Raw genomic sequence first — 12731 nt, 5'->3', positions numbered from 1 at the left:
GGAACTTGTAAAACGAACTAAATTGAGCGAACTGAACTGTGAAAGTTCCACAAAAAATGGCGGACATAGAATGAAAAAAGTTCAAATTCATTTTTCAGTTGTTTTACTAACATTAATATCTTTTTTATTATAACATATTAGTCTTTTTGTTTGTACATATCGTTTTTAATAAATAGAATGTGATATGATTTGGAATGAGAATGAGAGAATGATGAACAGCGTCTACTTGGCGTTTTTGCCATTGGCTGCGTTCTTGGCTTTCGACTCCTCCGGCTTCTGCTCGACGGCATTATCCTTGACATTCAGATGAGCGGGTCCCACTTGCTGGATCTGAACCACACGCTCCTTGGACTTGTCCTCAATGGGCTGCGGCTTCGGCACGCTCACAGTGAGCACGCCATCGGAGGACAGAGAGGAGACCACCTTATCGGCCTCATAGCCCTGGGGCAGTGCATAGCGACGAACAAAATGGCGCGAGATGTAGCCGTGGTCGTCCTCGCGTTCCTCGTGCTTGCCCTCCACCACGATAGCATTATCCACCACCTTGACGTTCAGCTCGCTGGGTGTGAACTGCGTGACATCCATGCACACTTGGAAGCCATCTTTGCCCACCTGCGAGACAGGCCAACGCCATCCATCGCCCTCGCCATTTGTCATCTTCGTCAAATCGCGACCGCGCCGGCTGGCCATAATCTTGCCGGCTGGCGATGTGGGACAGGCTGGATGTGGGCACTGCCATGGAGACAATAGCGCCTGTGGCATGGCCCGAGCTTGTAGCTGGCGCGGATGCATGCCCAATCCAAAGTCGTAGACGGGTTGACGAGGCTCGTTTAAAGCATCAACCAGTGAAATCAGATGAGATATCGACATTTTGTTTTAAGTTCTTTTTATATTTTCAGGTTATGCAGCTTTAGACAAAAAATTTTCTGCCGGTTTTATATTCTTTTTTTCGCACAGCGAAGTTCTGCTCTTGACGAGTACTGTTGTTAAACTGTAACGGCACAGCAGTTGCCTCCTGCTTTTATAGCCGGCAAATGAGCTCTTCTGGAAACATCGCGCAGAGTCTAGAGAGCAGGAAAAAAAAACATCGCACAGTTGTCATAGTATGTGTAACTAAAAGAGCGAAACAGCTAGAAAGAGTACTGTTGCTGTTGCTGAGTGAAAGAGAGAATCATAGGCTGGGAAATAACAGCGAAGAAAAGCAAACGCAAACGCACTCTTTGAAACTTTATTTACTTCAAATTTTAAGTACATAATACGCTTATTTTTACTGAATACTTGTAGTCGTAATTGTTTCACACTTGTTTAGGAAATCATAATTTCATGTATCATAGTTCTCATCTCGTTTACCTGCAGGCCCTATCATGTATTATTTATTGTGAATTATCGAAAACACACAAACAAAAAACATTTATAGAATAAAACGCATTCCAATTAGATATTTTTTTTCTGTTATTATTATTATTGTTATTAGTATTATTTTTTGTTTAGTTCTTCTCTGCCTTGTGTATCAATTGTCAGTCTCTACATTCACTTGGCCGCTGCTAGGGGCGGCTCCTCAGCCTTGCCGGCGGGTGCGCCGTTCTCGCTGGCCTGCTTCTTGGCCAGTAGAATGGCCGCGTCTACGGCAGCGATCTCCTCCGCGCCCTTGATGGCCTTTTCGACTTTCTCCTGCTCCACGGGCGGCTCCTCAGTTTCTGTTTTGGCTTTCTTGGCGGCTGGCATCTCCACTTCTGCTTCTTTGTCGGCAACAGCTTTTTCGGCATTCGAATTGGAGTTCGAGCTGGACGAATTACCGTTTGCATTGGCATCTTCGGTTTTCGCCTCATCGGCCTCTGCCGAGGCAGTGCCACTGCTGCTGACGGCGGCTTCAGCGGAGTCCTCCTTCTCGCCAGTGGTTGCGGTGGCAACAATGGCATCTTCAGCCGTGTCCACTTCCATTAACTTTGACTCCGCCATTGGCTGCTGGTCGTTGCCATTGGAATTCGAAGTGGAAATTGAATTGGAATTGGAAGTTTGCACAACGGGCTCAGTCTCTTTCTCTTTCTCTTTTGTTTTTGCATTTGCAGTTTCCTCAGCAATTTTAGTTGCGTTGACGTTGGCGTTGGCGTCGCCGTCAGCGTCTGGCTCTCCGCTGCCGCTGCCGCTGCCGCTGCCATTGTCGTTGCCGTTGCCGTTGCGCTCCTCAGCGCTCTTCTGCTCTGCAGCTGTTTTTGGGGTTGGCTGCTCCTCGTCGCTGGCTGCACTTTTTGCAGCTGGCATCTGCGCATCCTTGGACTGCGCCAGCACGGGCAACGGTACTGGAACCGACTGCTGTATGTCGACGATGCGCTCAATGGGTCGCTCCTCGCCCGCTTTGGCGGCGGGCGGCGGCGGCGGTGGTGGCGCCTTCACGGTGAGTATGCCGTCCGAAGAAAGCGTGGAATGGACATCGGCCGGATCGAAGCCCTTCGGCAGCATGTATTTGCGTATAAAGTGACGCGAGATGACGCCGTGGCCGTCCTCCTTCTCGTCGTGCTGCCCCTCGACCACGATACAGTTGTCGATGGTCTTTACGGTTAGCTCGTCAGGTGCGAACTGCTTCACGTTCATGCTCACCTGGAAGCCGTTCCGATTGACCACCGAGTAGGCGGATGCCGATTTGCTGGCATTCGCCGAGCTGCCGCCGCCGGCGAGAGCGCCAGCACCCGAAGTGGACGAGTTGACCTTGTCGCCCAGCTCCTTCTCCAGCTCCAGCAGCGACTTATTGCAGCAGACGGTCTTGGCGCCGGCCACACGGCTGTAGGGATGATGACGCTGCTGCTGCTGCTGCTGACCATGCCCACCCTTGATGGGCACCCACAACACCGAGGCTGTTGGCGACTGAGCGTGAGCGTGGACGTGGGCGAGACGTGTGCCACGACGCGCACTGTTTGAGGGCGACAGCTGCGGGTGCGAGTGCGAGTGCTGGGGCGGCTGTGTGGCAGCGGTCGCAGCGGCCAGCTGTTCCAGCGGATACATACCGAACCCAACATCGTCAATGTCCATGCCCATGCCCATGCCCATGCCCAGGCCCAGGCCGAGGCTGGCGCTGCGATTGAAGTTGAAGTCGTGCAGCTCCTCGGCCAGATCGAGTATAAACGGGATTAGCGACATTCTCTGATTTGGTATTCGGATTCGCAATGTGGCTAATTCACTGGGGATGGGGCTTCGCTTGACTTGGCCTAGATTGGCTGCTAATTGTCTCTGTTTCTGGCTGGTTTCTGGCTGGGATCTGGCGACACTAACACTGGCACTGGCACTTGCACTGACACTGGCACTGAATCTCGCTGCTAGCGTGTTCCGTGTGCGATCCGTTCCGGCTTCTAACTGGATGGCGTTTGAGCTCTTATGGCTGAATGTTCAACCTTTTAAACGACTGTGCAGCGCTGAATGGAAAGCGAATGTCTGGCCTGGAAACGCGCTGCAGCAGCAGCCACGAATGCCGGCTCGGAGTCGGACTTCGTTGTCGGTGCCTGCGTCGGCTTATGCAAAGTGAGGCTGGGCCAACGTTTCCCATGTGCAATCTTTGTTTATTTGCACAGTTTTGGCAAAAAATCAATAGAACAAAACCTGGCGGCGACACCCCTCGAAATAAGATCCAAAAATACGGCTTATCTACAAACATGCATATGTATCTCTGCATGTATATACATACATACATACATATATGTGTGTGTGTGTGCTGCTTTTTCGCAATGCGAAGTTGGCAATTTTCCGGTTGCGAGAACAAAGAAAGTATTCCAGGCCGACGATGGAGACACACACAAACCGGCAACTTGAAAACCGGCTCCAGCCTCTCGACCTACGCCTCGGCCCTGGGCATGGATTGCCCAGACAATATATGTACATGCATATTGTTTATATGTGCAGATATGTGCAAACCCACAAACACACACACACTCACACAGGCCTATATACATATATGTACATATAAATATAAATGAAGATACGAGCATGTAAAGTGGCCATGTTGCAGCTGAATTCCCTGCGCTCAGCCGGCAAACAGCTAAACAGCTGAGAGGCCGCAAATAATTATTCGTGCCGGCGGCCGGTTACCGAACCGGCGCGATTGTAGCAACTACAACAACAGCTGGTTTGCTGCGCCTCTCCGCGGCCACACACACGCACACAGATATGTGCAAATGTGTCTGTGGTCTGGAAGGCCAACCGGCAACAGAAAATTCGTTGATAATAAGACCGATTCGAAAAGGGGGCAACAGCCTGCAGTGGGGCAGACGCAAAGCATGCGCAGTGCCCCTTGCCGTTGTTGTATGTACATACAAATGTATGTATGTATATTATGAATTGCATTTGTCTGGAGCAACAAAAGCTGATGTGAGGCAGTCGAAACATGTATGTACATGCATAAAACATTTATGTGTGCACATGTGTGCGTATGAAGTTTGTTACATATCCAGTCAATTCCCAGACAAGAGGCAGACACTCGTTTGGAGACTTTTGCAATGGAGCAAACGTCAAACACAAACGGCGGCTGGAAACAAAGTTGAAGGTGTCCATTAATATGTATACATTTACGCATGTATACATGTACAAGTAAATAGATGTACATATGTATGTATGTATAAGTGTAGAAAGTAAAGTAATCGTTATCATGGAAATGCAGAAACGGAGTGGGATGCAGCTGTATGTACCCATATACATACATACATTTGCATATGCAGCTCACACTGTGTGTATGCCCATGCAATAATATGTACAAATGTACGTACATTTTGTTTATATACCATATTTTTGTATTTTATTTGTATTGCCAAGAATCAGCCAGCAATTTTGGCTATATCATGACATGTATGGTGTGTGTATAGATATACATTCATATGTATGTATGTACATGCTTCATGAAAAAGCATTTACTTTCGTTTACTTGCATATGTACATAAGTGTGAACAAATGTATGTGTACGCATAGTCGCAATGCCTGGGATGTTTGCATATGTGTATGGTATCTATGCGCGTACATATATACGTATGCATGTATGTATGTATGTGTACAGAGTTACACCCCTTAGCAAGTTAGCAATTATTGACACTTGTATTTTTGACATAAATATATATGTAGGTACAAGTATACATATACATATACATATGTTTATTGATATATGTACAAAGGTACATACATAATTGGAGACATTCTTACATATGTACATATGTATGTAAGACATTCCTGACTTAGTCAATGTCAAATTGGTTGCCATATTCATAATTAATAAATTACCATATTGATAAAATAAGTGTACAGTATAATATTAATAAATATGCATCTAGAAATTGACGGAACTTTCTTTGATTTTCAGTATTTTTGCTCTGCTTGTTTGTTCTTGTTGTTCTTATCACTCCCACTCACACACAGAGTCCCTAGCTGCTGTTATCTCAGCGAAACACTCTCACTTTCATCGCTAGATAATGCTGCGTTGCGTATAAATACATAAATATGTACATATGTAACATATGTATATGTGGGCATGTGTATGTATTCGAGCGATTTCCAGAACATTTGAGAAATTATTCAACGCTAGCCAGAGCCAGAAGTTTCGTCGTTGGCTTTCCGCGACCCGCCGTCTCCCTCATTCGCACAGGCGCGCCCGTAAGCAAAAGCCACCACCCGGCCAGCTATAAATAGCCGGCGCGCTGCGTAGCCGACGTCAGTTTGATTCGAAAAACCGAAGCAATCAGAAATATCTGCACAAGTCTCTAAGCGAAGTATTCCTTGAAAGGAGTCAAAGCCACAGATCGAAAGCTAACTGAAAAGCAAATTTGTTTGAAAGTAAAAAGTTCGCTACAAGGAACATCTGCGTTAAAGTATTAAGCACAAGGAAGTCGAGAAAGCTTTAAGAGTTATCAAGATGGCAAATCTTCCACTTCTCCTGAGCCTGGCTGATGACCTGAACCGCCTGTCGATGGCGCCTTTCTATGACACGCCCTACTACTGGCAGCGCCAGCAGCGTAATCCCCTTCTGGCGCTGGCTGCCGTGCCCCTGGACCAGCAGCTGCGTCAACTGGAGAAGCAGGTGGGCAGCGTTGCCGGACCGGTGTCCAAGGTGGGCAAGGATGGTTTCCAGGTGTGCATGGATGTGGCCCAGTTCAAGCCCAGCGAGCTGAACGTCAAGGTGGTGGACAACTCCATTGTCGTCGAGGGCAAGCACGAGGAACGCGAGGACGACCATGGCTACATTACACGCCACTTTGTGCGCCGCTACGCCCTGCCCCAGGGCTATGAGGCCGACAAGGTCGCCTCCACCCTATCCTCGGACGGAGTGCTCACAGTCAACGTGCCGAAGCCGGCGGCCATCGAGGATAAGGGCAGCGAACGCGTCGTTCAGATCCAGCAGGTGGGACCTGCCCATCTCAATGTGAAGGAGAATGCCAAGGAGCAGATCGAGCAGGATGGCAGCGGCGACAAGTGAACTTAGCATCTCATGTAATCCAAAGTCATTTGTAGTATTGTAGAATGCATTAACATACTATTAATCAATTATCAAAGTCAATGTCTGTTTTATATTATAACCCAACATACATACATATGTAGGTGTGCCATACATACATATGTATGTCGATATGTCAAAATATAAATTGTATTTCGTTAAGCTTCATTACAATTGTGAATTGAAAATAAACAAAAACCTGTTTCAGTAATATGTAAATAAATTGCGTTTTCATTAGGGGTTTGGGCCAATTTGGCAGGAAATGCAAAGAATAGTCCACAGATATTACGGCATACATATGACCAAGTACATTACAGAATACAAGTACATTACAGGTACATAGATTTTCGTAAGGCACTGCAAGATATGTACACCCGTGTACACATATACATACATACATACCTATGTATGTACTTGAGTGTCAGCCTATGTCTTCATGTACATACAATGTACATCCATATATAAAGATATGAATGCATGTACATATTTACAAAATAACCCATACATACATATCATATTTGTATGTACATACAAATGCATAAAAAGTTTAACAGTTACTGCTTTCCTTTTATTAAAAGCTCAAAAAATAACCCTTGAATTCGACTGCGAATTTCGCTACAAAGAGAATAACGAAATCCGTATGTACATACACACGCACACATACACTCAGGTATATACATACATGCATATGCATGTTTGCACATACAATAAACAAAAAGAATGACAAACAAACCGGTCTCGGCAAACAGAGATAGCACGAGTTCATTGTACTTGCGAAACGTCAGTCTTATTGTATGCGATTTTCTCCCTTCGGACCCTTGAACGCACTTTAACATTTTAAACAGATGAATTAACAACAATGGCAAAAATGCAAAAGGAATATAAAAATGCAGGCTCTTAAAATAAATGTACTCAAACATATAATGCATATACGCATGTATGTATGTATATGGGAACAAGCAGAAACTCCAAGAAATTGCAAGAACTTTCCGTGTGTGAGAGAGGCAGAAAGATCGAGAGAACAAACAAAACAATTTGCCGGCGCACACATACACACGCATGACGACAGAAAGAGCGAGCAAGTTCAAGAGTGAAGAAGCAACAATCAGTAAATGTTTGCATGTATGTGTGTGTCATTTTGGCGTCGGTATAAAAGCCCGCTGCGCCGTCCGCTCCTCTTCATTTGTATTCGAAGTGTTGTACTAAGCGTATCTGCTGCGCAGAAGCAAACAAAAAGTGTTAATTAAAAAAACTAAGCACACAAGTAAAAAAAAAATAAAAATGTCGATTGTTCCACTCTTGAGTTTGGCCCGAGATCTCGATAGCGCCTACAATGACTGGGACCATTTCCTCGACGATGACTTCGGCTTCGGAGTGCACGCTCACGAGCTATTCCACCGTCCACGTCTGGTGATGCCACACCAACTGCATCGTCGCCGCTCTCACTTCATGCCATACGAGAGAAACCATCATCAGTTGGTGCCGGCACGTCGTCGCGGCTCTGTTGGACAGAACGCTCTGCTACCAGTCATTGGCAAGGATGGCTTCCAGGTCTGCATGGACGTGGCACAGTTCAAGCCCAGCGAGCTGTCCGTTAAGGTGTTGGACAAGACGATAATTGTCGAGGGCAAGCACGAGGAGCGCGAGGATGGCCACGGCATGATCCAGCGCCACTTTGTGCGCAAGTACACCTTGCCCAAGGACTACGATGGCAACGATGTCGTCTCAACAGTCTCCTCCGATGGAGTGCTTACACTGAAGGCACCTCCGCCACCCAGCAAGGAGCAGGCCAACAAGGAGCGCATCGTGCAGATTCAACAAACAGGCCCTGCTCACTTAAGCATCAAGCCGCCAGAGAGCGCCACCGACGGCAAAGGCAAGAGCGAAAATGGTGAAAAAATGGAGACTGGCAAATAGAGAAGCGAAACGAAAAGGAGGTTGAAAGGAGGAAACTGAGTGTTGCCACACTGTTCGGAGAGTGCAAGACTTAAACAACCTACTACACACATACACAAACACACACACACACATACCAACACATCGCAATCGAAACTTCATCGCATGTTAGCAATAAGAGATTTTAAATGCACCCATTTGCAATGTAAGATTTCCACTTGGTTTACTCTATATGTATTATGTATTTTAAAAATACTATCCATGTAAATTCATATTTTTGTAACATGTAAAGGAACAGCGGCAGCACTCGAACTTATGTATTTGCATTTATGTACACTGTGAAAATATAATAAATAAAAAATACGAAATTAAACGAATGGTTTTTAATGTATGTATTATGATACCAAAAGCTCCCTTTGGACGATGATACAATGGGCCCTTTTACACATGTTTCCACTTGGCGAGAATATGAACTCCAGCTTTGGGTTTACGGATTTATTGAAGGTTACGAGTTTGATGCATAAATACATGCATGCATACATACATATGCATGTGAAAATTAGTGACATAGACACGTTATTTAGAATGTGTGTATGTACTTTGTTTCTTCATGCGTAAATAGATACATACATATGTACGTGTTTATAAATACATGTGTGTATGTACATATGTGTGTACGTGCAAATGAATTCTGCATGGACCCTAATTTAAATGAGCTTCGAATTTAAAATGCTTTAGGCTGTATGTTAATAATAGTATATAAACATTAATATGTGCATATGTATATACATAACGACGCATACATGTGTATATAAGTACATATGTACGTACGACAAGTACATTTATCTGTATGTAAGTTTCAAGAAATGTATTTTTATAAAAAAGGAGTTCAAAAAGTGCAATTCAAGTTGACTTTTAATTTGCTTTGACGGTTTACAGTCTGCCAATCTCTCTCTTTCCTTTTCACATACTATATTTATTCACACTCACACTCTTGGCACTCTTTTTGTTTCACTCATTTGCGTCACACACACACTCTGGCAAGCCCGCGATGTTTCTCGATTTGTTTCTCTGTTTGACACATAGCACACACACACACACACGCACCAGCAATGGCTCGATATTTCTAGAAAATCGATTCAGCCGGCTATAAAAGCGGTTGTCGAATTCAGTTTGCTCACAGTTGAAAAAAAGTATTCGTCAAGTAAAGAGCTTCGCCGAGCAAACAAACGCTAAAACAATTTCTGTTTTTTTTTTAAAACTATAACTGAAAGTGTGATTACAAGAAATATGTCGCTACCTCAATTGATTTCGCTGGTCAATGCGCTACAGGAGTCCCGCGACCCCGACTACGATTTTGGATTGGGCGTGCAGCCGCGCCAGCTGCAAATTTGGGCCGCACCACAGTTATTGAGTCCTTGGGAATCCGCTCATCTGGTCTGTCCCAGCTCGCCGGCCGCAAAGATCTTGGCCAAACGGCGCAATCGTAATTTGGCAAACGGAGCAGGTGGTGACGGCGATGGACTGCGTTGGCCTGTCTCGCAGGTGGGCAAGGATGGCTTCCAGGTGTGCATGGATGTCACCCAGTTCGCGCCCAGCGAGCTGAACGTCAAGGTGGTGGACAACTCCATTGTCGTCGAGGGCAAGCACGAGGAACGCGAGGACGACCACGGCTACATCTCGCGCCACTTTGTGCGTCGCTATGCTCTACCCCAGGGCTATGAGGCCGATAAGGTGGTCTCCTCTCTGTCCTCCGATGGCGTGCTCACTGTGAGTGTGCCGAAGCCGCAGCCCATTGAGGACAAGTCCAAGGAGCGCGTAGTTCAGATCCAGCAAGTGGGACCCGCTCATCTGAATGTCAAGGAGAATGCCGTCGAGCAGAAGCCGGAGGAGTCGAAAGCCGAGGCCACCAACGGCAAGCCCGCCAAGAAGTAGAAGCTAGCTGGCGGTCATTCCCCCCATTCCTCCTCATCGCATACCTATGTATTTATTAGAAACCATATATGTTATAACGAGCTAAAGACTAAAAATAAACTAATCTTGGAAAACCAACTGAAACTGAAAGTTTCTTTTTATTATATTTAGTCCAGAAAATTTGGTTTTTATTTATTAATTTATTTATTGCGCATTTAAGATTATTTCTATTTATTCGAAACTAATTGAAATTCTCGATGCAGCTCGTTGGCCATAAATAGACAGGTTCACCTTGAATTTGAAAAGTTCCCCCAATGCTGCCCGCCGCTGCAAGTGGGACAGGTGGGGGCAGCAGCAGGATTCGGAGCAGCTGCTCTACTTCCAGGGCAGCGCCAGTTTGCCCGTCTCGTGAACGTGGACCAGGCGCTCGCCGGGACTGTAGTATTTGGCTGGTGGCGGTGGCGGCGCCTTGATGGTTAGTATGCCATCGGAGGAGATGTCCGAGATGACCTCGTTGGCATTGTAGCCGCGTGGCAGCAGATATTTGCGCACAAAGTGGCGCTCCACGTAGCCGTTGGGGCCTTCGCTGCGCTTGTTGTGGTTGCCCTGGACAATGATGTAGTCGTCGTTGGTCTTGACGACAATCTCCTGCGGCCGGAACTGGCGCACATCGATGTCGATGCGGAAGCCCTTCTCATCCGCATGCACCCGCTCGCCGGAATAGTAGTTGTCCCAGCGCATGGGATATGTCCACTCGTGGGGCGTCGATTGGATTAGCTGGTTGCGCACCCGGCGCGTTACCAGCTCATCCAAGGGCCGCAAGTAGTCGCTGCTGCTGCGGGTGGAGGGAGAGGGCCACCAGACACGCGGGTCGTCCCAGAGATACGGATACAGCTGGAAATCGTAGGGCGGCTGATAGATGGGACGCGGTCGGTCCAATTCCCGGGAAAGATCACGATATGTGGTCGGCACCAAAGCCATTGCGCGCCTAAAATTCTTATAGAACCTGTCGACGGCGCTGTCAGTGCTTTTATAGCCCAAATCCCAGAGACGACGACCAAATTGGCCTCGGTTCGAGTCGGATGCGGATGGGCATCGATGAATCATCATTCGCCCGATGCGCGAAGGCCAACAAACAAGACACAAGCGTGCAACGGCAATTTTATTGGACGCGAGTCAAGTGGACAACGTCATCAAGGAACGAGGCGTGGTCAAAGGGGGCCTGCTGGCAGCAGGCGGGGCACAAGTGCAAGTGGCTGATGCCAAGCATAATAAAACGAAAAAAGTATCTACTTTGCTTTTGTTTATGTTTATTTCATTATTTCTATATTATTTGCATCTAACTGTAAAACTAGGAGGAGGTGCCATAAGGCATCGTAGGGGTTAATCTTTGGCTGAATTTACTGCTCCTTCTGTTTCTCCGCGGGCTCCTCCAGCGGTGGGTTCGGCTTCACGTTCAGCTCCGCCGGTCCGGTCTGCTGTATGGGCACAACACGTTCCTTGAGCGCTTCCTCGACAGCTGGTGGATTGGGCACATTGATGGTCAGGACGCCATCGCTGCTTAGGCTGGATGTGGTCTTGTCGGCCTCGTAGCCCTCGGGCAGAGCGAAGCGACGCAGAAAATGGCGAGAACTGTAACCGCCCTGGTCATCCTCCTGCTGCTCGGACTTGCCCTCGATGACCACGCTGTTGTTGACCGTCTTCACCGTCAGCTCGTTGGGCTTGTAGTCACTGACGTCCAGGCACACCTGGTAGCCCTGCTTGCCAATGGTTGCCGCCGGTGCAAATTGTTTCTCCTGGCTGCGTGCAATCTGTTGCCAGTTGCGGGGCACCGCCAGGCCAGACCACATGTGCGGCTCGTGGAAGAAGGCCTGGAATGGCGATACACGCGGCATCCTGGTCAGCTCCTCGGCCATCCGTAGAAACATGGGCAATGAACGCATCTTCCTGGTTAACTTGTGTAATGTCTGCAATTTGTGGTGAAATTCTCTTTCGCTGCTGCTGCTTGCTTCACGCGAGCTCCGTTCGCTTTGGCTGATTTTATTTAACTGTGGAGAGAGCGCGACGCCGGCTGCTATTTATACGAAATTGCCGCTGCGCTCGAGAACGTTCCGGCGCTCTCTCGACTTGGCAGCTGATGCAATATTCAGCGCTTCTAGAATATTTTTACCTTTCTGGCATTTAACCAACGTTTGGCTCGTGAACTTTTTAAAGTAAATACATATATTTTCGATTAATTTCACGTTCATCAATCAAACTTTCGATTATTCTTAAGCACTTTTTCTAATGCGACACGGTTTGGCGGCATTTACAAAATATTTAAGGCAGGTCAGTTTAGTAACGGAAAAGAGCGAAGCAAATGTCAGATAAAAAAAGAGAATATGTGTGCGTGTGCTCAGCCAATAAGCTCGAGTGTGCGTGTGTGTGTGAGAGAGAGTGAGAGAGAAAGAGAGAGAGG

The 12731-nt window shown here is 47.0% G+C and overlaps 7 protein-coding genes and 1 long non-coding RNA gene across 8 annotated transcripts in view; 3 read left to right on the top strand and 5 right to left on the bottom strand.

Moving 5' to 3' along the window:
• LOC135441239 (uncharacterized) overlaps nucleotides 1–12731 on the bottom strand; it is a 34116-nt gene that overhangs the window by 11213 nt on the left and 10172 nt on the right. The gene's annotated exons all lie outside the window — the stretch shown is intronic.
• LOC135441230 (heat shock protein 26-like) lies at nucleotides 87–997 on the bottom strand. The gene has a single exon (XM_064700761.1). It carries the CDS (start codon nucleotides 868–870, stop codon nucleotides 223–225), a length of 648 nt encoding a protein of 215 aa, XP_064556831.1. The 5' UTR covers nucleotides 871–997; the 3' UTR covers nucleotides 87–222.
• Hsp67Ba (Heat shock gene 67Ba) lies at nucleotides 1215–3370 on the bottom strand. The gene has a single exon (XM_064700738.1). It carries the CDS (start codon nucleotides 3133–3135, stop codon nucleotides 1531–1533), a length of 1605 nt encoding a protein of 534 aa, XP_064556808.1. The 5' UTR covers nucleotides 3136–3370; the 3' UTR covers nucleotides 1215–1530.
• Nucleotides 5681–6686, top strand: Hsp23 (Heat shock protein 23). Its single transcript, XM_064700764.1, has one exon. It carries the CDS (start codon nucleotides 5885–5887, stop codon nucleotides 6443–6445), a length of 561 nt encoding a protein of 186 aa, XP_064556834.1. The 5' UTR covers nucleotides 5681–5884; the 3' UTR covers nucleotides 6446–6686.
• On the top strand, nucleotides 7672–8732 carry Hsp27 (Heat shock protein 27). The gene has a single exon (XM_064700763.1). It carries the CDS (start codon nucleotides 7745–7747, stop codon nucleotides 8378–8380), a length of 636 nt encoding a protein of 211 aa, XP_064556833.1. The 5' UTR covers nucleotides 7672–7744; the 3' UTR covers nucleotides 8381–8732.
• On the top strand, nucleotides 9569–10423 carry LOC135441231 (heat shock protein 26-like). The gene has a single exon (XM_064700762.1). The coding sequence runs from the start codon at nucleotides 9650–9652 to the stop codon at nucleotides 10292–10294; it is 645 nt and encodes a 214-aa protein (XP_064556832.1). The 5' UTR covers nucleotides 9569–9649; the 3' UTR covers nucleotides 10295–10423.
• Nucleotides 10442–11280, bottom strand: LOC135441227 (heat shock protein 27). The gene has a single exon (XM_064700756.1). The coding sequence runs from the start codon at nucleotides 11252–11254 to the stop codon at nucleotides 10649–10651; it is 606 nt and encodes a 201-aa protein (XP_064556826.1). The 5' UTR covers nucleotides 11255–11280; the 3' UTR covers nucleotides 10442–10648.
• LOC135441235 (heat shock protein 22) lies at nucleotides 11564–12459 on the bottom strand. The gene has a single exon (XM_064700766.1). It carries the CDS (start codon nucleotides 12214–12216, stop codon nucleotides 11674–11676), a length of 543 nt encoding a protein of 180 aa, XP_064556836.1. The 5' UTR covers nucleotides 12217–12459; the 3' UTR covers nucleotides 11564–11673.

The sequence above is a fragment of the Drosophila montana genome, unplaced genomic scaffold (assembly GCF_035044405.1).
Source record: "Drosophila montana isolate Dmon_TW-CO22-7 unplaced genomic scaffold, ASM3504440v1 contig_1875_1, whole genome shotgun sequence".
Classification (NCBI taxonomy): Eukaryota; Metazoa; Arthropoda; class Insecta; order Diptera; family Drosophilidae; genus Drosophila; species Drosophila montana.
Note: the sequence above shows the minus strand (reverse complement) of the source record. Positions and strands in the feature narration are given on the sequence as shown.